Source organism: Tachysurus vachellii, chromosome 12 (assembly GCF_030014155.1).
Source record: "Tachysurus vachellii isolate PV-2020 chromosome 12, HZAU_Pvac_v1, whole genome shotgun sequence".
Taxonomy (NCBI): Eukaryota; Metazoa; Chordata; class Actinopteri; order Siluriformes; family Bagridae; genus Tachysurus; species Tachysurus vachellii.
In genome coordinates this window covers 5,213,433-5,240,216 of record NC_083471.1, presented here as the reverse complement: position 1 = coordinate 5,240,216, position 26,784 = coordinate 5,213,433, and the positions used below count along the sequence as shown (strand labels likewise).

General features: G+C 40.1%; 2 protein-coding genes across 3 annotated transcripts in view; one reads left to right on the top strand and one right to left on the bottom strand.

Moving 5' to 3' along the window:
- Window positions 1-15,197, top strand: part of snx14 (sorting nexin 14) — a 33,857-nt gene extending 18,660 nt beyond the window's left edge. The window contains exons 16-30 of one of the 2 annotated variants that reach the window (XM_060882848.1): window positions 838-896; window positions 1,072-1,095; window positions 5,143-5,275; window positions 6,573-6,768; window positions 7,364-7,447; window positions 7,552-7,652; window positions 8,425-8,536; window positions 9,446-9,486; window positions 9,584-9,703; window positions 10,160-10,283; window positions 11,164-11,328; window positions 13,877-13,972; window positions 14,616-14,707; window positions 14,909-14,965; window positions 15,069-15,197. In XM_060882848.1, coding sequence (XP_060738831.1) covers window positions 838-896; window positions 1,072-1,095; window positions 5,143-5,275; window positions 6,573-6,768; window positions 7,364-7,447; window positions 7,552-7,652; window positions 8,425-8,536; window positions 9,446-9,486; window positions 9,584-9,703; window positions 10,160-10,283; window positions 11,164-11,328; window positions 13,877-13,972; window positions 14,616-14,707; window positions 14,909-14,965; window positions 15,069-15,083 — 1,419 coding nt within the window. In that variant the 3' untranslated portion in view covers window positions 15,084-15,197. The remainder of the gene's footprint in view (window positions 1-837; window positions 897-1,071; window positions 1,096-5,142; window positions 5,276-6,572; window positions 6,769-7,363; window positions 7,448-7,551; window positions 7,653-8,424; window positions 8,537-9,445; window positions 9,487-9,583; window positions 9,704-10,159; window positions 10,284-11,163; window positions 11,329-13,876; window positions 13,973-14,615; window positions 14,708-14,908; window positions 14,966-15,068) is intronic. The other variant, XM_060882849.1, reaches the window with a different exon arrangement.
- An 887-nt stretch (window positions 15,198-16,084) lies between these two features.
- nt5e (5'-nucleotidase, ecto (CD73)) overlaps window positions 16,085-26,784 on the bottom strand; it is a 13,672-nt gene continuing 2,972 nt past the window's right edge. The window contains exons 2-9 of the mRNA XM_060882850.1: window positions 26,723-26,784; window positions 25,932-26,120; window positions 23,996-24,193; window positions 23,623-23,777; window positions 23,023-23,131; window positions 20,478-20,627; window positions 18,973-19,173; window positions 16,085-17,772 (exon numbers count right to left, since the gene is read on the bottom strand). The exon at window positions 26,723-26,784 is cut by the window's right edge and continues 158 nt beyond it. Coding sequence (XP_060738833.1) covers window positions 17,603-17,772; window positions 18,973-19,173; window positions 20,478-20,627; window positions 23,023-23,131; window positions 23,623-23,777; window positions 23,996-24,193; window positions 25,932-26,120; window positions 26,723-26,784 — 1,234 coding nt within the window. The 3' untranslated portion in view covers window positions 16,085-17,602. The remainder of the gene's footprint in view (window positions 17,773-18,972; window positions 19,174-20,477; window positions 20,628-23,022; window positions 23,132-23,622; window positions 23,778-23,995; window positions 24,194-25,931; window positions 26,121-26,722) is intronic.

The window sequence follows — 26,784 nt, the reverse complement described above, 5'->3', positions numbered from 1 at the left end:
GCAATAAAGAAGTTTGCTCATTCTCATCCAGGTCTGAAGAGTCTTCTCATTGTTTTATTTGTATTAATGTTGGTGCTATCAGTGAAGTTTAATTAAAATAATTGATATTTGGCTAAAAGTCTATAAGTACAAATCACCCTGCGATATGTCCACTTGGAGGCGGGCTCTAAGTTCCGACACTATCTGTCTGTATTTGTATCTCTCTATCTGTATCTGTCTATCTGTCTGTATCTGTTTATCTGTTTGTCTCTCTATGTGTCTTTGTGTCTATCTGTTTGTCTCTCTATCTGTCTTCCTATGTCTGTCTATCTCTCTGTCTATCTGTATCTGTCTATCTATTTGTCTTTCTGTGTCTGTCTGTCTGTCTGTATTTGTATCTCTCTATCTGTATCTGGTTGTGTCTATCTATCTGTATCTGTTTATCTGTCTTTATCTCTTTATCTATCTGTATCTTTCTATTTATCCGTCTACCCGGCTGTCTGTCTACCTGGCTGTCTTTCTGTGTTCATATTCATACACATCACATTCAGTTTTTTGTTATAATTTCCTATACGTTCTGTTTGACTAGTTTCTGTTCTATCTTCTTTGTGTCGTATTTTAATTCTTTTAGGTTAGTGTTAATTAGCTTGTATATCAAAAACAGTCTACATGTCGTACCGTGTACGACCGAGAGTCTCTAACACACGCTTGCTTTGACATCCAATGTAAAAGAGCTAAAATAAGAGCCGAGGGCTAATTTTCCGGCCCTTTTGTATTGATCACGATCAGTTGTTTTGGCATAAGGACTGCAAAATAGATAATTTGTGTTAATCGTGCATCTTTCACTGTTGTTTGCAGTATTTCAGACACCTGCTGTGCGGTGTTGAATCTCCTCCAAGAAATGCTAAACTAAACAGGTGTGTGTCCTTCCTCCTGACTATATCAACAGTAATGAATTAATAATGTGACCCTCTTTTTTTTTATACATCTACAATCCTCAGTTCATAGCATGCTGCAGCTGTTATGTAACTTGTAATGCAGTGCAGATGTTTCTACTCTACTGTTCTAATCCCATCGTGCCTGTTATTCCAGGAATTTGAGTTTGGATGAGTTAAGGTAAGATTGTCAGCATGCTTATGGGCCGTTGCGATGTGTGACTCCCTTAATCCCACTGCATGCAAGATGCACTAGCCTGAATGCAGTCACAAGCGCCTGTGCACTGAATTTATTTTATCATTCATTCATTTTTGTTGTGTGTTACCCTTTGACCCTCCTAAAGCTGTTTAGGGGATTATGGAGGGACTCGTTGTGACTGGAAAATGAATCCATATGTGTGTGTGCAGTGTCTTACATCAGTATGGAATGTGTCTGTCACATCTGGATCCCTGTATATACAGTACATTGCCTTGCAAAAGTATCCCACGCTTCCCTTTTTTCCTATTTTGTTGCATTACAAACTGGAATTTAAATGGATTGGTTCAGAGCTTAGCATGTTAATCTAGCCACTGGGTTTTTTGCCCATCCAGGCAAAACTGTTCCAACTCCTTTAAGTTTAATTGGTTCTGCTGGTGTATTTAAGTCAGACCACAGATTCTCTATTGGATTGAGATCTGGGCTTTGACTGGGCCACCCCAACACTCACTCACTCACTCACTCATTTTCTACCGCTTATCCGAACTACCTCGGGTCACGGGGAGGCGTCTCAGGCGTCATCGGGCATCAAGACAGGATACACCCTGGACGGAGTGCCAACCCATCACAGGGCACACACACACTCTCATTCACACACGCAATCACACACTACGGACAATTTTCCAGAGATGCCAATCAACCTACCATGCATGTCTTTGGACCGGGGGAGGAAACCGGAGTACCCGGAGGAAACCCCCGAGGCACGGGGAAAACATGCAAACTCCACACACACAAGGCGGAGGCGGGAATCGAATCCCCAACCCTGGAGGTGTGAGGTGAACGTGCTAACCACTAAGCCACCGTGACCCCCTCCACCCCAACACTTTAAATGTTTCTCCCTAAACCCTGTTTTAGCAGTGTGTTTAGGGTCATTGTCCTGCTGGACGGTGAACCTCCTTCCCAGTCTCATCTCTTCGGCGGACCGAAACAGGTTATCAACAAGAATTGCCTTGTATTTATCACCATCCATCACTCCTTCAATTCTTACAAGTTTCCCAGTACCTGCTGATGAAAAATAGTATGATGGTCTTCTGAGGGATGATGAAAGGTGTTGGGTTTGCGCCAGACGTAGCGTTTTTTATTTTATGGCCAAAAAGTTCACCACAGTAACTTCTTCCAGATGTTTGGGGGTTTTCCAAACTCATTTCACTTCATCAACTTGAAGTCATGTGCATAGATCCGCTACAGAAAAGCCAGATGAAAATCCTTTAAATTCCAGGTTGTAATGCAACCAAATAGGAAAAAAGGCAAAATGGGATGAATACTTTTGCAATGCACTGTATTTGGAACAGTTGCTCATTCAAACACATTCCTTGTTACTGCTTGTTAGAATAGCGGGGAAACATCTTTCTGACTGGAACCCTGTATTTGCCTCCATCCATCTTGCCTTCAATCCTGACCGACATCCTAGTAAAAAAGCATCTCCACATCGATTCTACCACCACCGTGCATCAGTGTGTGTGTGTGTGTATTTACAGGGTGATTAGCAGTGTTTCCTGAGAACAGAGCATTTTGTGCCAAGGCAAAATTTTTTGACCTGAGGACCAGAGTTTATCAAGTCATTCCATTTGGCATTTCCAAAGCACTAATAGTGTTTTTCTCTCCCCATATCTACAGTCTCACCATGCTTCCATAAAGCATAGTTTTGTTTTGTGATTGTCCTGTAAGCAGTGTTCTCCATCTGAGCTATGGATCACTCAAACACTTTCAGGTGGCTTTTATTTTGTTCCTCAGAGGATTGTCCTCCTTACCCGCTCACTGACGTTTAAAACACGTCCTCCTCCAGAAGGTGGATATGGGAACGTTTCTGTCATATCCCTTCCTGTTCAGAATTTTTCTATATCTATATATCGTCGCTGTCGGGCGGAATCCTCGTATCTCCAAAACCGTTATTTTTCAGGAAATTAAAAAAAACGCCGTACCTTATCTGCAGTGCACAGGGTTTAGTCCGCGTTACAGTGGATTGTCTCGCGCTAAATTCCTGTCCTCAGACGAGCACCAGAACTAGCGGGGGTCAAGATTTTTTTTTTCTTTGAGCCCAGTGTTTTGAAGACATTTACCTCAGAAGACGTGTTGATTCATTGCGACTCTTCTTAAGGAGAAATATGCCGTGAAGCTCTCCCGCGGAGTGAGGAAGAGGTGGACAGTTGAAGTGTCCAATGGAGTTATGAGACTTGCGCTCAAGATATTTTCAAGACTTTAGATTGGTTAATAACTTGTAAAAATAACAGACCCACGTGGGGACTGACCAATAGCAGCGATATGTGAAAAAATATGAAATTGACCAAATTTGGACATACGAGGTTTCCGCCCGACAGCGACGATATATTTTTTAAATAAACCCCTGATTGATACTTTTCCATCTTCTCCAACTTTGTGTGAACTTCTTTTGGTAGACTTTATGGTCGGAGTTCATGGTGCTGTTTGTTCTTTAACGAAGTCTGTGCTGTTACACACAAGAGCAGATTATTTATATACTGATACTTTCATTGCACAAGTCAACTCCATTTTCTTTGCTCAGAAAGAATTTTGCTGTTTCATAGCATCGACAAGGCATGCACAAGTGGGAAGTGTTTCAATACAAAACAGTACGAGTTTCATTGGGGCTTCAGCCAAACCCTATTTTTGTATTTCACTTGTGAAATGTGTGTGTTGTGTAATGTAAACTGTGGGTGTTCCCTCATTTCCAAACAATTTTGGCTGCATACAGATGCTATTTTACGTAGCAGATAAACCACACTTTTTTCTGAGGAAAGAGAAGAGGAGGTCCCACTTTGGATCTTGTTTTGTTTTTTTTTTTGTATAAAACTGCATGAAGGTGTATGGACAAGTTGAAATTCCCAAGTCAAATGCCATGCATTCTACATACCTACTCTCAGATGTTGCGTATTTTTCCACAGGTTCTTGTAATTACTATTAAATGCTCCCAGAAACCACTAATTACACGTGTTATGAAAATTTGATCAAATTCCTAGTAGTAGTCATAGTGGGCTTGGACAGGCAAAAACACATGAAAGGTTTTATTAACTTAAAATGATGTCTTTTATGTAAAAGTGATGTATCAGTAGGAGACACCAGTCTTACGATCATAATCACACATACTGATATTAAATGGCCACACCTACAAAAAAGTACAAAAAAAAAGTACCTTTTTTTGTTTTTTGTACTTTTTTTTTGAAAAGTACAAAAAGAAAAGTGATAGGAAGTGCTCAGGACTGACTGACTATCTCTTCCATCATCCAATGCTACCTGTGTATACTTGGCTACAACTGACAAGTAGATCAGACGTCACATCTCTACGACGGGTTAATATTACTGGCAGCAAGCCAACGTCTGTCAGCGCAAAATCTTCACCTACTTCAGGTCCCCCATCTATCAAAACCATCCTAACGCTGCGACCCCGAATTTTAAAGTCCCTCCCCAACACACGGAAGTGAGTCAGGCTGTGTGTGTGTGTGTGTGTGTGTATGTGTGTTGATCTCTGGAGTGCTGATCTGGAGACCAGTTTTACCCTAAAACAGCCTGGTTTTTATTTTCAGCCACTTTGCTACTAGATGTTTTCCGTCATCAGCATGTTTAGCGTTTCGGCTCTGCTTTTTGTCAAAGCAAAGCTGTTCTGAGATCAGCACGCACGACAGAGACATATTGTCACCTGCCTAATTTGGTCCGCATGCTTCTCCTTGGATGCCCTTTCATGCCTTGCAGTTTTGCGTGTTGTCGTGCCTGTTTGGATTCGATTTATACGACTGTGTGAATTACAGCGTGCCTAACGTAAACAAATAAAATGAACAATAGAACATTAGAACAATATCTGATGTGTGCAGCTTCATTTGACTGCAACCCGTCAGTAAGCTGATGCGAGCCTCGGTGTTTGCACTGGTTCTTATTGGTCCTGTTGTTGGATGGTTTGCAGTGTTGTCCATTTACACAGCTGGACCTTTTCATGCAACTATAAAACGTGTGCTTGTGCAGGAACCCACCTAAACGTGGCGAGTCGTTCGGGATCAGCCGCATCGGCAGTAAGCTGAAGGGCGTGTTTAGGAGCAGCACGATGGAAGGAGCAATGCTACCCACCTACACCATGGTCGATGGAGAAGAGGACATGGTGAGATATGCACTTTCCTTTTCAACCAAAACAGATTGTCTAACATTTTACAATCTCTGGTTACTCGTAAAAGGAGAAAAATCGCATTTAAAAGCTTTTGCTTCGGTTCTTCTGAGGGATGCAGATACATTTACAGCCTATTTATGGAAGAACAGCATTGTGACTTTATTATATTATCCGCGTCATCGACATTGCTCAGTCTCGACACTCCTCATCGTTATAAACGTCTTTAAGTCTCAGTCCCATTGTTCTCAGTTCTGTCGATCCGATTACAAACTGAACGGACTAGACTCATGTCCATTTCTCAACTTGACCATTTAAAATCTACACTTTCAGCAGACGGACTGCATTTAAACTGGTTAAACTGGTCCCAACATCGTTACAAGCGAACAGCCACGGGAATTTACCCACATTAATATATTTAACCAAATCAACATGCAAATGTTTTATTGTTAAAAAGCTGAATTTTTATCTCATGATCTGACTTAAGATTTGATGGAAATACAAACAACACATCAAATTGTGTCAGTCTTTTCCGATCCCTCCTTTACTATTTAAAGTATGACGTCAAATCAACGCGTCCCCTCGCTGTGAGAAGTGAAAAAGTTCCCCTTTTCTACTTTCACCTAAGTTTATAGTAGTATTACATACTTTAGAGAGTTAATATACAGACACAGAACTTGGTTTAACATATAACATCGACCATATTAATCACTGTTTGAAACAGATCGAATAGAAATAGTCGTTAGAGTTAGCACTAACGGGAGCTAGCTAGCTTGTTGCTAACACTAGTCGCTGTTGTGCTCCACTTTTGTTGCTGTGCTTCAATTTTAATCCAAAATATAATCATAAATGTTTAAAGTTTGCTTTAATAGAACAGAACCAACAGTCACTCAGGACTGTAACTGCGGGTAAAGTAGTTTTATGCAATCAAAAATCACTCTTTTATTGTCCCGAGGTGGAAAATGACGACTTGCACAGTACCGTTGTACAAAGCACCACGAAGGCCACAGAGGAACGATCTAAAAATTTTATTTACCGTCGGAAATAAAAACATTTATTTCACAAGTAGCATCCTACCTGGAAGAGATATTCAATTACATTTTACTTGTTTTTATTCTTTAGGTGTGAATCATTTCTTTCTCCGATTAAAAGAAAGTTAAAATACTTAACCTATTTAATTGATAACATCTTTGCTCCTAACACACAGTCATTTCAAGAGAGATATCGATATTTACACAATTTTAGACAAACTGCCACGTATTAATTTTTTATCGTTTTAAAAACTTTTTCCCAGGTGGAGGAGGCGACGGTGGTAGTGGAGGACGACTCCACTCCCGTGCCCGTAGAAGTGGTGTCTACTCCAGGAACACAGAGGAACCTGTCAGCATGGATCATCTCTATTCCCTTCGTAGACTTCTTTGATGATGAAGCCAAGAAAGAGCGCGTTCCTGTCTTCTGCATCGACGTGGAGCGGCACGACCGAGAGCACGGTGCGCAATGTGTTCATCTCTGAGTGATGAGTGTTACAAGGATCACGTGCGGTAGACAGCATCATACGGCTGAGACGCGGATCAGAGATCTGTCGAGCAATGAGCGACTCCGTGTTATTTTACTTCTCATTACAACACACAGATCTGTGTGTGCAAAGCTGTTCTCGGATCCCGCAGACTACTGAGTTTCACGACTGTGCAATAAAATGTCCACAGGGCTGAAAATTGTAGGGAAAAAAAACTTATTTTTATTCTAACCGCTGTCTCGCTCTTTTCCTGTCCAACCTCCCTATGCTCTCTCTCTTTCTCTCTCCCTCCCTCTACCCCCCACCCCCCGGTTCAGTTTATAGTGCTTTATTTGCATACAAGTACAATCACACTGTTGCAAAAGCAAAGTTATATGAGTAATATACGTGTGTGTGTGTGTGTGTATTTAATCATTACAAACTTACTGAACAACGACGAGGGAGAAAAGAGCAAAACAATCAGGAAAAAAATAAACCTTTCTCTCTTTCTTTCTCTCTCTCTCTCTCTCTTTCTCTCTCTCTCTCTCTCTCCCCCTCTCTCGCCCCTGGTCTGTCTGTCTTGCTTTCAGTGGGTCATGAGACAGAAAGCTGGTCAGTCTATAGACGGTACCTCGAGTTCTACGTCCTCGAGTCCAAGCTCACAGAATTCCACGGTACGCCCGATTCCTCTCTCGTCGTTTTGAGCCCCAGCTTCCTTTAGCTTATTTAGTAAACACTTTATCCCAGTTCTTTTTTGCACTCTTTTTCTTTGACACAGGTTCATTCCAGGATGCACAGCTTCCTTCCAAAAGAATCATCGGACCAAAAAATTTCGAGTTCCTAACCTCCAAGCGTGAGGAGTTTGAGGAATATCTGCAGGTCAGCTGGTTTCTCTCTTCAAAACTCTGTTTGCTGAAAACTAAAAATTGCCGTCGTTCGTGTTGAGTGCGGAACCAAAATTTTGACTTTGACTACAAAACGGAGTTAGATTTCTAATTATGTGAGTTGTGTTAAACATCTGTCATCGAGTTCTACGTCCTGATTGGTCAGAGGATGTTGATTTAATTCACTATAACAGCAGCTCTGACGGTAGAGTCGAACTCAAGGCTAAGCATGGGTTTATATAAATGCACTTATTCTAATATATTATCAATTCTATATAATAGCTCATTCACAAGGATGCGTAAAAAACAAACGAAAAGCTTTTTTTAACATACTGTATAAACCGTGTCGTTATTCGTTATGGCTCAAGTATCAGAACACTTAACATTTAACAACCAGAATATTTACAGATTTCCGTCATGGGGAATAAAAATCATATATAGTTGTTTATGGTTTCAGCTATTAATTAAATCTAACAAAACACGTATCGAACTGTGTCAGTTTTTTAAAATAAAATAAACAAAAAATAAAACAACGTAATGATCAAATTGCTGTGGTGCAATTGGAATAAACACTTCAGGATGTGATGCGATTGGAAAAGAATCACCTTTAAGTAACTTTAAGGCCACGGAGGTGCTGATTATTTTCTTCTAGCACTGTGACCCCAAGAGATACGTTACTTCTTTATGTTGGTATAAACTGAAGAGAGAAACTAGACCGACGGGACAGACGTTCAGAACGCTCACATTTCTGTATGCTGTGTTTCTAGAACTTGTTGCGACACCCCGAGCTGAGCAACAGCCAACTGTTAGCAGACTTCCTCTCTCCTTATAGCACAGAGACGCAGTTCCTTGACAAGATGTTGCCTGACGTCAACCTGGGTGAGGAAAGATTTTATAATGCACATCTGCACCACAATACTTATTTATGACTCAGCCTTTTTTAACATTAACATCTGTACAGAAAAAAAACACTTTTTTTTTAAAAAAAAATCTGAATTATGCATTTTTCCTTTAGTATTTAGTATTGTTTTTCGACAATTAAGTAATCAATCAATCAATCAATCAATCAGTCAATTAATTAATTAATTCTAATTTATTTTCATTTATTAATTATTAATTGTGTTGCACTTTTAGCAATGGAAGTTGACTCAAAGCAGCTGTAAAGGAATGTAAATGTTCATTATTATTTTTACTAATGTACAAGCCAGATGTGATCTTGCTGAGAAAAACTCTATGATCTCCAGATGCAGTTTCCAGAGCTTCACATCAGACATCACCAGTGTGGGACATGTGATCTGATCAAACGTCAGGCTTATTGAAACCAGACAGCTTTAAAAAAAATAAATAAATAAAATGAACACATTCTGAGATGATTTTCTGCTCAATACGGTCGTTTTTGTGTGTGTGTGTGTGTGTGTGTGTGTGTTTGTGTGTGTGTGTGTGTTACTGTAGCCTCCCAGTCTAAACGTTTTCGTCTGAGCTCTGTCATGAGGTGTGTTGTTTGTGCTAGATACGTAACAGCTGCTCACTGGATGTTGACTGATTTTCGTGTCATTCTGTGTAAACTCTAGAGACTGTTGTGTCTAAAATATGCCGTTTGGCACCAGCAACCGTGCCACAGTCAAGGTCACACAGATCTTGTTGTGAACTTTACCTCAAGCTCTTGATGACTGTATGCATTGCACTGCTGCAACATGATTGGCTGATTATATAACTGACGTTTGTACTGGCCAGTGATTGTATATATGTATGTGTTTGTGTATCATTTTCTGCCTTGTTTCTTTCCAGGAAGGATTTTTAAGTCTGTACCTGGGAAACTCATTAAGGAGGTAAAGCATGCACTTTATTACGTCATTAGTACAAACACCTTTATTTCTTACAATCAATCGAACTAAATCTGTAACGCGAGGCGCTTCATCTGTACAGAAAGGACAAAACCTGGAGCCATTCCTCCAGTCCTTCTTGATCTCGTGCGAGCAACCGAAACCCAAACCGAGCCGTCCTGAACTCACCGTGCTCAGCCCCACTGCTGGCAGCAACAAAAAGGTACTGGGCACATAAGAAAACTAACCAATGGAAGACAAAAAAAAACCCTTCAAACTTTAGATTTATTACCAAAATTCCAGCACTGCGATGTTGTTATTTTACTGAAATGATAGTTCATGTTTGATGCAGCGTCCTCATGAGAACTGTTGTCACACTTGAACTGCAAAGTCGCACCAACAGCTCTGCCTCAAAACCACAACGAAGGCCACATACCTCCTTTTCATCAGTTACACATCTGTTACACATCAGTTACACATCTGCACATCTCACCCATGTCCCATGTGTCTCTTTATTTAATAAAGTGCATTTCCCTTCTGACTTTTTAAAAACATGTCATTCAGATGTTTCAGAATACAATCAAAGTGTTTAAGTGTACAAGTATTTAAACTCAGTTATCTGTCCCGTACCAGAGAGCAATAAATATGTCTTTCTTTTTTTTGCGCTTCTCTTTTTCAGCTCTACAACAATCTTTATAAAAACAACGCCGGCCAAGCTGACAGCACGGACAGGAAGCATAAGCAGAACTATTTTCTGGAGCAGATGGAGCTGGAGGGTGTTTATGACTACATGATGTATGTGGGTAAGTAAAAGCAGGTGTGAGTCTAGGACTTGAATATTGAAAATTTGATAAAATTCTATGTAAATAAATGTTAGGAATAAATCTAACACAGTAACCCTTAGCCATCTTAATGTTTGTCAAGAAAACACAATATAAATGACGATAGTGATCCGCATGCATGTTATTCTCCCTAGTGAAGTGAAAGTGAAGTGACATACAGCTAAGTACGGTGACCCATACTTAGAATTCGTTCTCTGTGTTTAACCCAGCCAAAGTGCGCACACACAGCAGTGAACACACACACACACCGTGAACACACACCCGTAGCAGTGGGCAGCCATTTATGCTGCGGTGCCAGAGGAGCAGTTAGGGGGGTTCGGTGCCTTGCTCAAGGGCACCTCAGTCGTGGCCGGCCCGAGAATCGAACCCACAACCTTAGGGTTTAGGAGTCAGACTCTCTAACCATTAGGCCACGACTTCCCCTTGTTGAGTTGAGGCATCAGAAGACGTGAATTCAAACGAACGGTGCAAATAAATGTAATAATGGTTTGTGTAAAAACTTCTGCCTGTTTTTTTTTCAAGCTCAAACTATTTTTCATTGTTTTATTATTTTCTAGATTTTCATGATCAGTGTTCTGGATGATATTTAAATATAGTTAATATTCAGAAGAGAAACAAGTGTAAACTTGTTGTTTATACCTTTATTCATTTCTAGCCACCAGGACAGTTAAACTGTACATAGACTGGGTGAAGCTGCAGCCTGACACGACACCCCACACACTTAGACACAACAAAGACTCGTTTATTACCGACTCAGTCTATGGGAAATTCCATGAGGTTTTACAGATTTCACTCTGTCATTCCTCTATTTTGTGTGTGTGTGTGTGTGTGTGTGTGCTAGGTCGTGTAGTTTTCCACATGCCTGACTGGCTGCACCATGTGCTCTCTGCCGGCCGTATACTTGTTAAGAAGACTCTGGAGGCTTACATGGACCAGTACCTCCAGTACAAACTGGACCAGATCCTACAGGAGCATCGTCTCGTCTCCCTAATCACGCTCTTGAGAGGTTTGTGTCTGTCAATGGGCATGTGATTAGTTTTTTTTTCTTTTCCTTTTCTATTGTCATCTGTCTAACTCGCATCACCAAGTCCTCTTTATGCCTTGAAGAGCTTTTGCTTTTGGACTCTTGGACTCTTTTTGGTTTTTTCGGCACCGCTCGGTCTCGGACGTCTTCTCTGAATCCGAATGAACCAAAATTCTAACAGATACTGTAAAAAAAAAAAAGGGGGGTTATAGGAGGGAGAGTAATGTGGCGGAAAACATTCCTGGGTGGAGGACCAGGGGGACTTATATAGATATAAATTTTACCCTTGCTGAGGTCTTTTTAAGGCTGATGAATGTTTTGAGACGGGCAACTGATAGAAAGGACGTCATGTTCATTCATTCATCTTCTACCGCTTATCCGAACTACCTCGGGTCACGGGGAGCCTGTGATCTCAGGTGTCATCGGGCATCAAGGCAGGATACACTCTGGACGGAGTGCCAACCCATCACAGGGCACACACACACTCTCATTCACTCACGCAATCACACACTAGGGACAATTTTTCCAGAGATGCCAATCAACCTACCATGCATGTCTTTGGACCGGGGGAGGAAACCGGAGTACCCGGAGGAAACCCCCGAGGCACGGGGAGAACATGCAAACTCCACACACACAAGGTGGAGGCGGGAATCGAACCCCGACCCTGGAGGTGTGAGGCGAACGTGCTAACCACTAAGCCACCGTGCCCCCCGACGTCATGTTCACCAGCAAGGAAATTAGAATAGTCACACAACGAGACTGCACTAATTAACTAACCTCGTTTAGATAGAGGAGAAGGAAGTGATTCCTTAGACAAATATTTAAAGATGAAACAGCTGCGTTTTGCTTTTTTTTTTGCTGTGAACTCAAACCACAGTTTCTATAAATAACAACAAGGCACTGGGTGATTGTACCAGTGTGCTCCCTGTTTAGTTTTGGGTGGAGGACAAGCCTTCGATTTTCTCGGTTTAAAGGGTGATCCTTTAGTTACTAAACAGAGCTAAAATCATCAAGGACTCAATCCACCCCAATAACCATCTTTTCACTTTGCTGCCATCTGGTAAGCGCTTCCGTAGCCTGATGGCAAAAACCGAGAGACTTAAGAGGAGTTTCTTCCCCCAGGCCATCAGGGTCCTAAACTCAGAACCAGCCTCTTAACATCTTCATGTCTCCACTTTACCATTAAGATTTTCATCATCCACTACCTCACATTGACATACTGAAAGTGTCGACCTGTTTGCACATTTGCCTCTTGCACATTCCTGTGTATCTTAATATTTAAGACTACAGTTTAATACACAAATGCACATTTGCCTCTTGTACATCCCTGTGTATCTTATATTTATAACTACAGTTTAAATTCATGCACATTTCCATTCAACAGTATATATATATGTATATATATGAAATATATATATATTTTTATATAATAGAAAAATATATAAATATTTTTCAGGAAATTAAAAAAAGCCGTACCTTATCTGCAGTGCACAGGGTTTAGTCCGCGTTGCAGTGGATTGTCTTGCGCTAAATTCCTGTCCTCAGAGGAGCACCAGAACTAGCGAGGGTCAAGATTTTTTTTTCTTTGAGCCCATTGTTTTGAAGACATTTACCTCAGAAGACGTGTTGATTCGTTGCGACTCTTATTAAGGAGAAATATGCCGTGAAGCTCTCTCATGGAGTGAGGAAGAGGTGGACAGTTGAAGTGTCCAATGGAGTTATGAGATTTGCGCTCAAGATATTTTCAAGACTTTAGATTGGTTAATAACTTGTAAAAATAACAGACCCATGTGGGGACTGACCAATAGCATCGATATGTGAAAAAATATGAAACTGACCAAATTTGGACATACGAGGTTTCCGCCCGACAGCGACGATATATTTTTTAAATAAACCCCTGATTGATACTTTTCCATCTTCTCCAACTTTGTGTGAACTTCTTTTGGTAGACTTTATGGTCGGACTTCATGGTGCTGTTTGTTCTTTAACGAAGTCTGTGCTGTTAGACACAAGAGCAGATTATTTATATACTGATACTTTCATTGCACAAGTCAACTCCATTTTCTTTGCTCAGAAAGAATTTTGCTGTTTCATAGCATCGACAAGGCATGCACAAGTGGGAAGTGTTTCAATACAAAACAGTACGAGTTTCATTGGGGCTTCAGCCAAACCCTATTTTTGTATTTCACTTGTGAAATGTGTGTGTTGTGTAATGTAAACTGTGGGTGTTCCCTCATTTCCAAACAATTTTGGCTGCATACAGATGCTATTTTACGTAGCAGATAAACCACACTTTTTTCTGAGGAAAGAGAAGAGGAGGTCCCACTTTGGATCTTGTTGTTTTTTTTTTGTGTTTTTCTAATAAGTGCAATGTCCATGGAGCGGACCTGACTCACATTTCACTGCTGGTTATATATGCCCTATATAATTGTGTATGTGACAAATAAAAATCTTGAATCTTGATCCTATGTAAATTTGTTGGTGTGTATTGAATACTGCCTTTGTTGTTTTTTTGTTTTTTTTTCCCCAGATGCGGTGTTTTGTGAAAACAACGAAGAGCGCTCACCAGAAGATAAACTGAGACGAGCCAAGCAAGCGTTCGAAGAGATGATGAACTACCTGCCGGGTTTGTAGAGTCTTGTGTAACTTGATGTACTGTGCAAGTGAAAACCAAACCATAAACCCGTCCTCCTTCTGCATCCTCATCGGGGATCTTCCTGTAATAATGAGGGTCGAGTTTTGAGGGAACTACAGTCAGAGCTTCTGTTTTGGGAAATGAATCATCAGTCAAATTCGTCAGTTCTCCATCACTGTGACAGTTTCTCAAACTTCTAGTAAAACGTGTAAATATTTGCATAACCAAAGAATCCTCCAGATTTACAAAAGTTTCAGTACTTGTATGTAGAAATCGACTTTACTCTGCAAGTTCCTTCTACGGAGAAGTTATTTCGACTCACTTCTATGCCACTAATCCCCAAGCTGCCAGCCTTCATTTCTATTATTGTAACCGAATGACTAATGTTCTTAGTTTAGGGTTGTGTGTTAGCTCGCTTTCTTTAGTTTTCATATTTTTTAAGTATATTTGTCATTAATGTAAAAGCTTCTTCGTCCTCTTAGCAGGAAACTCCGACTAGAACACGGGTGTAGGATATTTTCACGACAAAAAAAAAAACTAGTAAAGACTGAATGATAAATAAAGCCCAGTGATTAAGCTTTTTGTTTCATTTCTGAAACCGTGGTGTTAATGTGAGATCCTTCTGATCCATTAGAGCTGGTGGGGAAGTGCATAGGGGAGGAGAACAAATATGATGGTATTCAGTTGCTCTTCAACTGTCTCCAACAGCCGCTCCTTAACAAACAGGTAAAGAGTGTGTGTGTGTGTGTGTGAGAGAGTGTGTGAGAGAGTGTGTGAGAGAGTGTGTGAGAGAGTGTGTGAGAGAGTGTGTGAGAGAGTGTGTGAGAGAGTGTGTGTGTGTGTGTGAGTGTGTGTGTGTGTGGGTAAATGGAGCTATTTTAACTGTGATGTGGGAAATGTCTCATTGTGGCCTGTTCCTGTTTTTAGATTACTTACATACTCCTTGACATTGCAGTCGAGGAGCTTTTCCCAGAACTCAACACGGTAAACCGCTCCCATTGTATAAAAGACCTGTTCTTTGTGTCGTCACTACGGATCGGTCTGAAAAATGTTGTTTTTTTCCCCCCTCTTTTATCTCATCACACAGAAAGAAAACCCATGAACTACACAGATGTAACAAAGAATAATCAGATGCCATCAAGGACTACATATTATGGTGTCATTCCGGTGTTTGCTCATGTTGTGCTGAAATAAATGTATTTATTATTCATTTGAACACTTTGGTATTCTTTTGGTTTTACTTTAGATGTGTTCTTGTTCTATTGTTATTTTTACCCTTGCTGTCTTCTTAAGGCTGATGAATGATTTCTGTCACCAAACACGTTCATCCTTTTGTTAGTAGTTGGTGCACTACGTCGTAACTGGTGGTAACAGTGTGTGTACGCGCGCACACACACACCAACTTGACATTTTAGCTTGAACTCATCTGATAAACCGACAAAAACTAAAATGGTCCTAAAAACCAAAACTTCTAATGGTCTTAGGAACCTAAGTTTTGTAGGTCATTCTAGACCTTGTTCACTTTGCGATCCTGTTGTGACTTTTATCCTACATCTTTTATTTAAAAATGAATAAATTAGGTATTGCTGGACTTGACAACGTTTTTGTTTATGACCCGGTCTGTTCTGGTAAACATGGGCTGAGCACAGACACACCGTAACAGATAAACCTCTACACAATGAAGCATTCAGCCTGAACATAAAAACACCCACCACCACCACCACCACCCGTTATCTGCCACCACCTTCTGTACCGATGAAGCCTGTAGATAAGACTATACATCACAGGGAGTATTTATATCATTGTCTGACTCATTATGATTTGAAGAGCTTTTGCTACTGGGACTCGGACTCTTTTTGGTTCTTTCGGCACCGCTCGGTCTCGGACGACTTCTCGTATATATATATATTTTGGGGCCACGTCACATTAATTTAATATCTTATCACTAGCCTGTTGACTTATATCATGTTTACCCCACCACAATAAGACAAAAGGTTTACAAATTAGATATCTGGTAGTAAAAAAGTAAATACAAAATTTCACCACACTAAGAAAACTATGCAAAGACAAAGAACCCAAAGGTACAGAAGCAAAAGACTTAGACAGATCTAGAATTTGCTTTAATCCCAACTCCGTATCCACTTTAAAAAAACAAAACAATACATACTGAACACAGACAGATTTTAATAAAGCAAAATCTGAAAAACATCTATTTCCGCATGTCTCATGTCTGTAAAAGTTCACCTGCAATACATTTCAGATTCTGATGTTTATGAACAAATGAGGGGGAAAAAGTGCTGAACACCTGCATCAGGTATGAAACATGGTGGTGGAAGCGTCAATATAACAGTAATGCAGGGATTAAAAAAACATATACAAAAAACATATATAAGAGCTCATAAAATCTTTCTTTGATATAATAGAATGTAGTGAATTAACTGACACCACATGGGGTATGAGCTGAAAACCCTGCAAAATTGTATTAGAACAAGGGAATTACTATTAAAATAAAGCCTGAGAAAGAAATTCTGATCAAGTCTAGGCTGATCTAGGCATCTTTATCTTTGGCTGCATTACCAGCTGCATGGATGAGGCATTATAAGCGCTTCACCTTCGGACTTTTGAACCAAATGAGCATGAAAGACTTGGATAAGAAAGAATTCATACTAAACCTCCATTATAATAAGGGCATGCAGCTATGCTCTACGGAACTGGGAAAGAATTTTTTCATGGTTTCATTTCCATTGCAAATGAAACGGCAGAGTTGTGTATTATAGGCAGCGTTTCCACTGAGGCTTAAAAATATCTCTGCTTTTAGAGGAAGAAGATAACAAGAAACAAAGTAAAGGTTATACACAAAATGCTAAAAAGGATCAAGGGAAACTGAGCCTTTTTTTTTTCAAGGTCCCCAAACGCACCTACGGTGATACACGGGGGAAAAAATAAAAAAAAGAGCAGCAAGCTCAAGGTCAACGCGGCACAAACAGCGACAGCCACAAAGCTCCTTTTGTTCTGTCTCCCTGAGAACCGTGCTTTACTGAATTACAACGACGGCCGTCTTCACTCGGCTTCCTTCGTGGCTCTGACTCTCGATTCTAAGATAAACCTTTTTTTATTGCATTAAAGTCATCTATCGAAGACAGCTTTATATTTTAAATCTCTAACCACATGGGTAACAGTACATTCACTCAATAACAACTTCTGATTATTGTGTAGCTCATGTTACGATTTCTAACGCAGTTACGAAGCACATGAACGTAAACAGGAACTAAATTCGGAAGGCAAAGTATGAGTACTTGTAAATTATTATTATTACTGCATTGAACCTAAGGCCAATTTTCCATGCTTTTTGACCTTGCTAAGAAACAAATTAAACTTTGCCCTTCCTGATTGCGACTTTCTACACTATCGAGATGATAATTCGTGACTTCGGATACGACCAATCGGAAATTAAATTAAAAGTGTTTGTTTTTCAAACAAACTAACAGGAAAATCCTAGACCAAATTTTATTTTTTTTTTAGTCGTGTATAGCAAATCTCTATAAAATATTACAATGTTATCAAACATCGAATAAAAATAAACGAGACTCTGATCCGTACAACTGAAACACAGCAGATGTTCTAGACTAAGCTTATAAGTGAGATCCAGACCAGCATGATGATGAGTAAAGCATTCGACCGGGTTAACATTCCAGCAGCAGAATTAACGAGACGGATTCGTCCCTCCACAGACGGATGGACCCTCTGCCTCTCAGTGAGGTAGCGAGCAAAGACGGACATGTCCAGGTCACCTGTGGGAGGAAAAGGGACGTTAACACGCGTACACCTGCACCGTGTTTATTCTTCTAAACATCATGTTTACTAATTCTGTCTGGAACTCCTCATTTGTTGACTCATGACTTTTTTCTTTTTTTTTTCTTCCCTGCACGTTCTGACTTGACGTCTAGACGTTCTGTCATCTTTCAAAACCACGTGACGCCATTAGTTATTTTTTTATTATAAAGCATGACATAACGAGCATTACACGTTCGAGTTCGTCCACTCTGATGAATCAACGTTAGAGGAGAGCTTTAAACAAAATAATACTGTTTAAAACAAAAATGACAACAAATTGATCCTGAGAAACATACACTTTTTATATAAAACACTAAGGACATGAACCTCACACCAAGCAGCTGAAAGCAAAAGCTAAATCTTAGAGAACAAAGTAAGGAAGTAAGTCTTTCTAGTTTTGTCATGATCACGACAGAGTTTTTTTTGTGATCTCGGCATAAGAACGTGTTCTAGAGACAGTAAATGTGCAGCGTCGTGAAAACTGAAACAGCTGTCTGTCGGTCATGTGATCGACGACTTCCACGTAAGTGTGAATGAGACTGTGAGGTCTGTGACTTTACTGTCAAAGACAACACAGAGACCGTAAATGTGTAGTCAGTTTTATTACCGGTGAGTCTGCAAGATGGTGTTTAAAAACATAAACATTACAGAATCTCATATACAATTAGAAGTATCTAAGTTTTAAATGTCTTCATGGCTCTTTTTTCCCTATTATTTAGGATTATTTCAGATCAACAGCACCACCGTATAATATAGTCACATTCAAATTTCATTCAGCTCGAGCTCAAGCTGTCTGTTTGGACTGTTTAAATGAAACCTTTTCGATCTGATTGAGCCACAAATCAGATGTTAACATTATTTAAAACTTGCTGAATGTGGATATTAGAAACATTCGTATTTCAATAGATTTTTTTTTTACCAGGTCTGTTCAAAAATGATTTTGAAATTTTGTATTATGAAATCCTTGCGGCAGATTACACACACATTAATTGTGTGTGTGTGTGTGTGTGTGTGTGCGCGTGTGTGTTTGATTTCTCTACTCATGAAATACATCATGTTTTCCTGTTGCTTCACAGATGTTTCAGCACATGTGCGAACACAGGGCTGAAGTACACACTTACGTGCTCAGCCTGTGGTTTGCATGTAGACAGACTCACCGCTGTCATGTTTCAGCTTCTCCTCTTTGATCATCGAGAAACCGTCTCCTCCGTCCACTAGATACGACGGCATGACGACCCTGTAGACTTTTTTAGTGTCCAGGGGCTCGTAGTGCGGCACGCGACACTCAGTACACAACACGCTCACCTTCTTCACTCGCTCACCGGAAGGCTTACTTAGGTCATACTCTATCTGAAAGCCTACACACACACACACACACACACACACACACACACACACACATTGTTTAGCTACATCTTATCAGAGGAAAATCCTTCCTCTGGTTTGTCTTCTGTTTAAAAAAAACATTGATAAATTTAAGGTTGACCAAAATAATCTGTGTTAATCTTAAAGCTACAGCAGGCCAAGAAAAAGCGTTTACTTCCAGGAAATCTGAGAAACAGCACGTCACTGGGGTTATTCTTCCTATTAGGATAACGCCATATGAACCATGACTCCAACATGTGAAACTGGTGGCTGGGAAGCTGTTTTTACAAACAGGGATTATGAGAGAATAAAATGGCACCGTGTTATTATTCTAATTCACTCTTTATATTCATGAGCTGTTTTCTAGCCACTGAATTCAACCCGGTGTTGATCCGTGGGTCATTTGGTACTGGGCTGCACAGGAAGTGTAATTAAATTATTTCATTTCCGTTTTATTGACAATCACACTTTGAAAAATATTTCATTTTATTTAAAACCCGGATTCTCTTCTAATATCATCGGGCTGTTCCTGCTTCAGTCATGTGATACCAATAATGAAGCTCATAGACTAGCAAATGAATGAAAAAGCAAACATCTTTGGAGAGCTACATGTAAAGGGAAAAAGGCCCGAGGATGAGACAGAAGAAGAGCCTTTAACTGGCATTGTTATGTAAAATATTTTCAGGAGTCGTTCTTAAGTTTCTGGAATTTTTTGAACGAAAAAACTGAGTGGTAAAGTGAAGGTCATCACATTAACATACCGTGAGTGCATTAAGACCGACTCGTCGCAGAGAAACAAGCTCAGTGTTCCAGCTGATTCTCTATTATTGCTGAGTGGTATTTTTATACACTTCGTGTTTGTTATATAATTGTATTGCTACAGTACATAATGGGTTCCTGTCCAGAGGCTGTTCGGGACTCAAAGGAAGTTTTAGTAATGTATCGTCGACTGTTCTCTAAACAATACAAAGTGGCACAAAGCGGCATTCAGAAATCCGGCTATAGATTTAGAAATTAAATATCGCGTACACTAAGGAAAAGTTCAATAAAAGGAGATAAGGTAGAAAGCTGGAAAGGAACACAATGAGAACACGTCCTACGTGGCACCGGATATCGTGAAAATATCTCAAAGATTTCAAGGACTGGAGCCGAGTGATTTCTGTAAGAAGTCTTTACTTTGCCTGGAGACATTCACACAGTAACACAAACCCACCCAGTTACAATAGAGTAGACAGTAGAGTTCAGTAGCTCTTTTAGAGACAGTAAAAGACAAAAACATTGAGATATAATGAATTACCTGAGACCTGTAGGAACTCCCCGGTGTTTCCTCCATATCTGCGGACGCTGTGCTCGAAGGCCTGCAGCAACGTCGAGCCTTTCAATTGAACCAGATCGAACGTTCCGCCGAACGGCAGCACGGAGATCACATCCTCCATGGTGATGCTACCTGAGATACAGCATTAGAGTATGTATAGCATACAGAGTGATGTATTCAATAATAGACACTTAAAAGCACTTTTGTACATTAACTCTGGCTCATTACTGTAGGTCACAGACTTAAGATACCATGAGCCTTAAACAAACCTGTTTTTTTATACACACATACGACAAACAGGGGAGGAAGTAGCAGTGACGCAGGTATCCGGACCCCTAGGGGAAGTTCATTCCACCACCACAGTCGAGCAGTGCTGGTAGATCTGAGGGTGCGAGGTGCAGTGCGAGGTGTGTGATGAGGGCTTTGAGGTAACAGGGGGCAGGTCCATTTTTGGCTTTGTAGGCAAGCATCAGTGTTTTGAAGCATCTGATGCATGCAGCTAGTATCACACATCTCACATAACGTTTCTTATTGGACTGAATCCAAGTGAAAGCCGCCATGCTCATAGAGAGTGAAGTGAAAACTGTAAAATGATGTTTAAGGTATCAGACTGGACTGTAACGTCATGTCCGGGGGAAAAGCGAAAGCATGAACACTCAAATCTTAGAACTTATTAATAGTTTCAACAGGTCAGGGAATTGTTTATTGAACTAGTTATGCAAATCTTTCACGAGACACAAGGAAGCTGATTTAACCACAGCTTCTGCTTTGCTCAAGATGACTGAGGTCATAATGAAATATCCTCCTGTGGTAAAAGTGGATATTTTTGTGCAAGATGCAAAAACGTTTTGTGTCACGTTAAATGTCAAGCATGTGAGGGTTGAAAAACATACAGCTCTGGACGATTTCACAACCCGGTGTATCAACTTGTGCGTCAAGATCGTGAATTTATTAATCAAGAGGAGAAATATCACTAGCCTTTAGCCTTCAGGTAGTGATCTTCGCTGTGCAGTTACGTCTAGTGGCTCGGTACAAAAAAACACAGAAAAAAGAAGTAATAATTTATTTCCTTCATTTATATTTAATGACTGCTTCATCATGGAGGCGTAACACATTACTACAACACACGCACACACACACGGGAATCATTTTAGACACAAGACAAAACTTGCAGGAAGATACCGACAAGGACACTCAGAACGATCACATGTAGAGGGGGAAAAAAAAGAAAATACATGACAGCAGGATCAGACCTCAGAGTTGTGAAGCTTTCACACTGCCACATGCACCTACGTCTGAATACTGAGCATTTGGTGAAGAATCTGTTACACAACAGGTTGTTTTATGAGTTACTGATATGTTCTTAACACATCTATGGTACAGTACGCTCTTCCCTGAGCTGACTGTGTGATAGCATCTGTTTATGACCTCATCTACAACCTCATCTATGACTGCGATATCAACAGAATACTACACATTTCTGCTGTATACATATTACGTCGGTCTGAGTAAAGCTCAAAGAGTTTTGCTGTACAATCACGTGTCCTCGCGAGGTTATATCGTGGGTATCTCTTCCCTGATCGGCTTAGCGCTAGACGGCAGCAGCACGAATCGGACGTGTTCTCTGAGCAAACCTTAAATCTTCGAACAGTTACATCCATGTTTGGAGAATCGTCTCAGACACAAAAGGGCAATAGATCATGGAAGTGGTGCGGTTTGCTATTTTATGAACACGAGAGCATACAGTACAAGCCCGAGAAAAGTGGATGAAATAAGATTATGTTAGCGTATCATCGTCATCAACGTGATCCAATAGGTTTCTTTGTCATTTAGAAAATGGATAAAAAGGAAATTAATTTCATGAATGTGACCAATTTTCTTCCTCAGCAATCCCTCGATGCACGCTGAGGTAAGAAAGTGACTTTTCATATTTGGTCAAGCTTATGTTATGAAACCGAAACTTTTTTCTGTAGTATTGTTATGACTACAGACATCACAGTTGAGTGACTTGCTTCAGAAGGGAAGTTTGTGTTCCTGCTGTGTTGGTTAAATCTGCCTTCTTACTCAACATGACAAGGTTAAGGTTATGAAACAACCTGACTGAAAAACATGTCTACATTGTATTAGCGATGATTCCCAGGGAAAAAAAAACAGCTTTGGTCTTTCTTTATTTCACTTTCTTTCTTTCTTTCTTTCTTTCTTTCTTTCTTTCTTTCTTTCTTTCTTTCTTTCTTTCTACAGTGTTGAAAATCACAATCCATCATTAATTTAGTTCTATTTATAAAATTTACATTATGATATATATTTCTTCTCGAGTTCTCTCGATCGAAATGAATTAAACCGAACTAAACCTTATGACTATGAACAAGTCTATAAACTGCAGCAAACATAAATTTCCATATTCTTCCTGTAGACATTTAAATAATGACCCTGTTATTGTAAAGAGGAAAATAAATTTGGGCAGTCATTAAACAAGATATATATTTTATATCAGCTCTAATCCCCCTTCATACCCACTCCCACATACCGTTTCTGCTACGTTCATCAATGGGACCTCGTATTCCTCCTCCGTTTAAAATACAGGCACTAACATGGTTCCACTGGAGCTCATCTGGATATTTGATGTTGTGATGAACCTGTAATATAAAATAATCCTTTATATATATATACAGAGCATAATGAAGGCAATCGTTCATCTATCGACAGCATAAAATTAGCAAGACCGTCTTAACGGTGGCTTAGTGGTTAGCACGTTCGCCTCACACCTCCAGGGTTGGGGGTTCGATTCCCGCCTCCACCTTGTGTGTGTGGAGTTTGCATGTTCTCCCCGTGCCTCGGGGGTTTCCTCCGGGTACTCCAGTTTCCTCCCCCGGTCCAAAGACATGCATGATAGGTTGATTGGCATCTCTGGAAAATTGTCCATAGTGTGTGATTGTGTGAGTGAATGAGAGAGTGTGTGTGCCCTGCGATGGGTTGGCACTCCGTCCAGGGTGTATCCTGCCTTGATGCCCAATGACGCCTGAGGTAGGCACAGGCTCCCCGTGACACGAGGTAGTTCGGATAAGCGGTAGAAAATGAGCGAGTGAGTGAGAGTCTTAAGAGGTGTAAATAATGACGGATAACTGACCATGGCATCACAGATCAAGTTTCCCAGGTTGCATTCACGAAATCGACACTCTTCAAACGTCCCGTTAAGGTAGACCAGGGTCTTCCCCACAAACTGAGCCGAGTAATTGGCCAACTTAACCTTCCAGGCGTCAACGTCTGCCTTAATGCTGGGATCTAGAAAAATAACAACAGGTGTAAATATAACGATACTAAAATAAAAATTTTGAATAAGAATAAAAAAGTTAGAATTGATTTATTTTAATTCTACTGACTTTGGCTTTCACATACATGTATTTCAAGAAATGAAGCGATGCTGCAAAAATATACCAGCGATGAACACGGTGTAATAAAAGCCTGAGGTATCGTGTAAAAGGATTTCCTCCAGCACTCACCTTCGGTTATGGTGCTGTTCAGCAAGATTGGATTTCCGATGGCTTGTACAACCTTTCCGTCAGAATCAAAAGTCACTTTGAGGTAGCCGAGGTATTTCCCAAAAGCGTAGGCTTGGACCACTGGCACCAGGCGACCGTCATCGGACTGTACCATTAAGGGGTAGGGTCCTGCTGGTACCTCAGAGGAAGGGGGATCCCCTGTACACACACACACACACACTTTACTTATAGACAAACATAGTTTTGAACAGGCGTGTCTAATCTTATCCGGAAAGAGCAGATGTGAGTGCAGGTTTTCATCTTAACCGAGTATAAACTGATTAAACAGCTGGGATCAGGTGTGAACCTGCTTCATTGGAAGGAAATCCTGCACTCGCACCGGCCCTTTCCGGAAAGTTACAGTAAATTCACTTTTATTTCAAAGCGTTTTTAACATCGGACATTGTCCCAAATCATCCATCCTTTTTCTATACTACAGGGTCACAGAGAACCTGGAGACTATCCCAGGAGACTCGGGGAACACAGGACAGGGTTCTGGGGAGGAAACCAGAGGATATCACGCTGAAAACATTGTCCACACACAGGGTGGAGGTGGGAGTCGAACCTCCATGACTCAAATCAGGTTTATAGAAACACACCACACAGGGCAAAACAGACACAGCTAAATCTTCACTGGAACTGTTTTTCTAAGCTAAACTAAGCTGTGGAAGACCTTAAAACAGCACGGTCTTTATAAATGCACCACTGCGTCAACACCGCTACACATTCCGGTCATATTTTCTGCCGGCGGTGTCTGGTACATAATCATCTTTCACATCACTTCCAAGGACAAGTTGTGCTTTGCTGTCGTAGGACATCCATTAATACAAAACACACTCAAAAGAGAAAGAGCTAAAAAATGCATATCGGTCATATAAAGAAAATGATCATTCTGTGTGGAAAGTAATAGTAAAAGTCTGTCACTGGGTTTCTGAATGAATCTTGGGACTGGATTGTACTGGTTGAAAATGTGATTATTTCACCGTGAAGTGAGAACAAAAGCATGTGATGCAGTAGGTCAGGTTACTGATGTCATTACACAGCGTTCTTATGGGAAACTGCATCTCACTACAATTTCGCACAATAATCATCTGCACAGTTCTTTCTCAGTCCTACTGCTAAATCTGGAATAATGCTTATGGGGTTCGTACCAGGACATCCACAAATCCTTAATATTTACTTGTGTATAGCTTTGTGTATAGTGTATAACAAAACACTGTACTGTATATAACCTCTGTACAATACATGTACATATTACACAGTTTATCTTTTTTATTCCTCATTACATCAGCACTATTTTTTTATCTATATGTATCTTTATATCATTACTGTACATTCTGCCCAACATTTCACATTCATCTATGTGTATATAACATGTGTATATACAGTATATATATTTATATATATAGTAGACTGTTTATTCAGCTTGCTAACCCCTTAAATGCCATAATCTTGTAATCTGTAACCTTTCACTCTGTACATTCCTCTCCAATGCCATAGCCTTAGAACCATTTCTGTAATTCTTAATGATGTCCACACATCTCTGTACTGTTATAGCCTTTATATTTATTCACTGTACGCCTTTATATTTATTTACCGTACTCCTGTGTGTCCACACACCTCTGCACTGTTATAGCCTTTATATTTATTCACTGTATATGCTTCCATATTTACCACTCGCTGTAAATCTGCTACATATTTATCTGCACTTTTGCACGACTGCTACATTTTGCACTTCTGGTAGATGCCAAACTGCATTTCGTTGCTGTGTACCTGTACAATACAATGACAATAAAGTTCTATCTATCCATCCATCCATCCATCCATCCATCCATCCATCCATATATCTTTGGCTTTGAATTTGTTAATGTGTTAGATGAAAAATTTCAACAACTACCTGTGAATAAAAAAGTGTTGGTGTGTCCTCCGACCACCACGTCCACGCCACGGACCTTTTTAGCGATCTCTTTGTCCGTCTCGAATCCGGAATGGCCGAGCGCGATGATCTTGTTAACGCCATTAGTGATAAGTTTGTCTACCTCCCGCTGCAGGGCAGCGACCTCCTCCTCAAACCGCAGGTACGGCCCTGAGGCCACAAGGAACAAAGTAAAGCACACAATAAACCAAGATATGTTTTCTTTTTAAAGGAATAAACACTAGAGAAAGATGAATAAAATCCATGCCATTCTAAATAGAAATGTCTAATCTGAACTGAATTAAAAGCATAGTAATAAGTACGTTATGTTCTTGCTAATACAATCTACAACAAAACGTTACGAAGATTAAAAAAAAGCAATTAAAAGTGATTCAGACTCTAAGAAAAAAAGTTTTGAAAACGAGTAAACTTTGAACAGAATTTTCAATAATTGAGTCTTTGAATGAGACTCGAATCAAGGAGAATGAATCAGAATCTTATATAAAGTGAATCACAATGAATGAGCGACTCAGTGTGAAGTATCATGAAAGAAATGAATCTTAATTAATTATAATGAACAAGCGAATCAAAGTAAAGCGCACGAAAGAACGAATCACAGCAAAGCATTTATAAACAAGCAAATTAGTTTCAAACGTTAAGAGAGTAAAATAAAATAAAGCATTAGGAAGGAGCCAAATGACATCGTATAATGCGAATCGCAATAAAAACAGTTCAACTGACTTTTTTTTTTTTAACTACTTTTAAAACAATACCTGGCATTGACAAAGCTGGCGTCTCCCTGGATGTGTATCCTACTATACCGACAGTCTCAGTG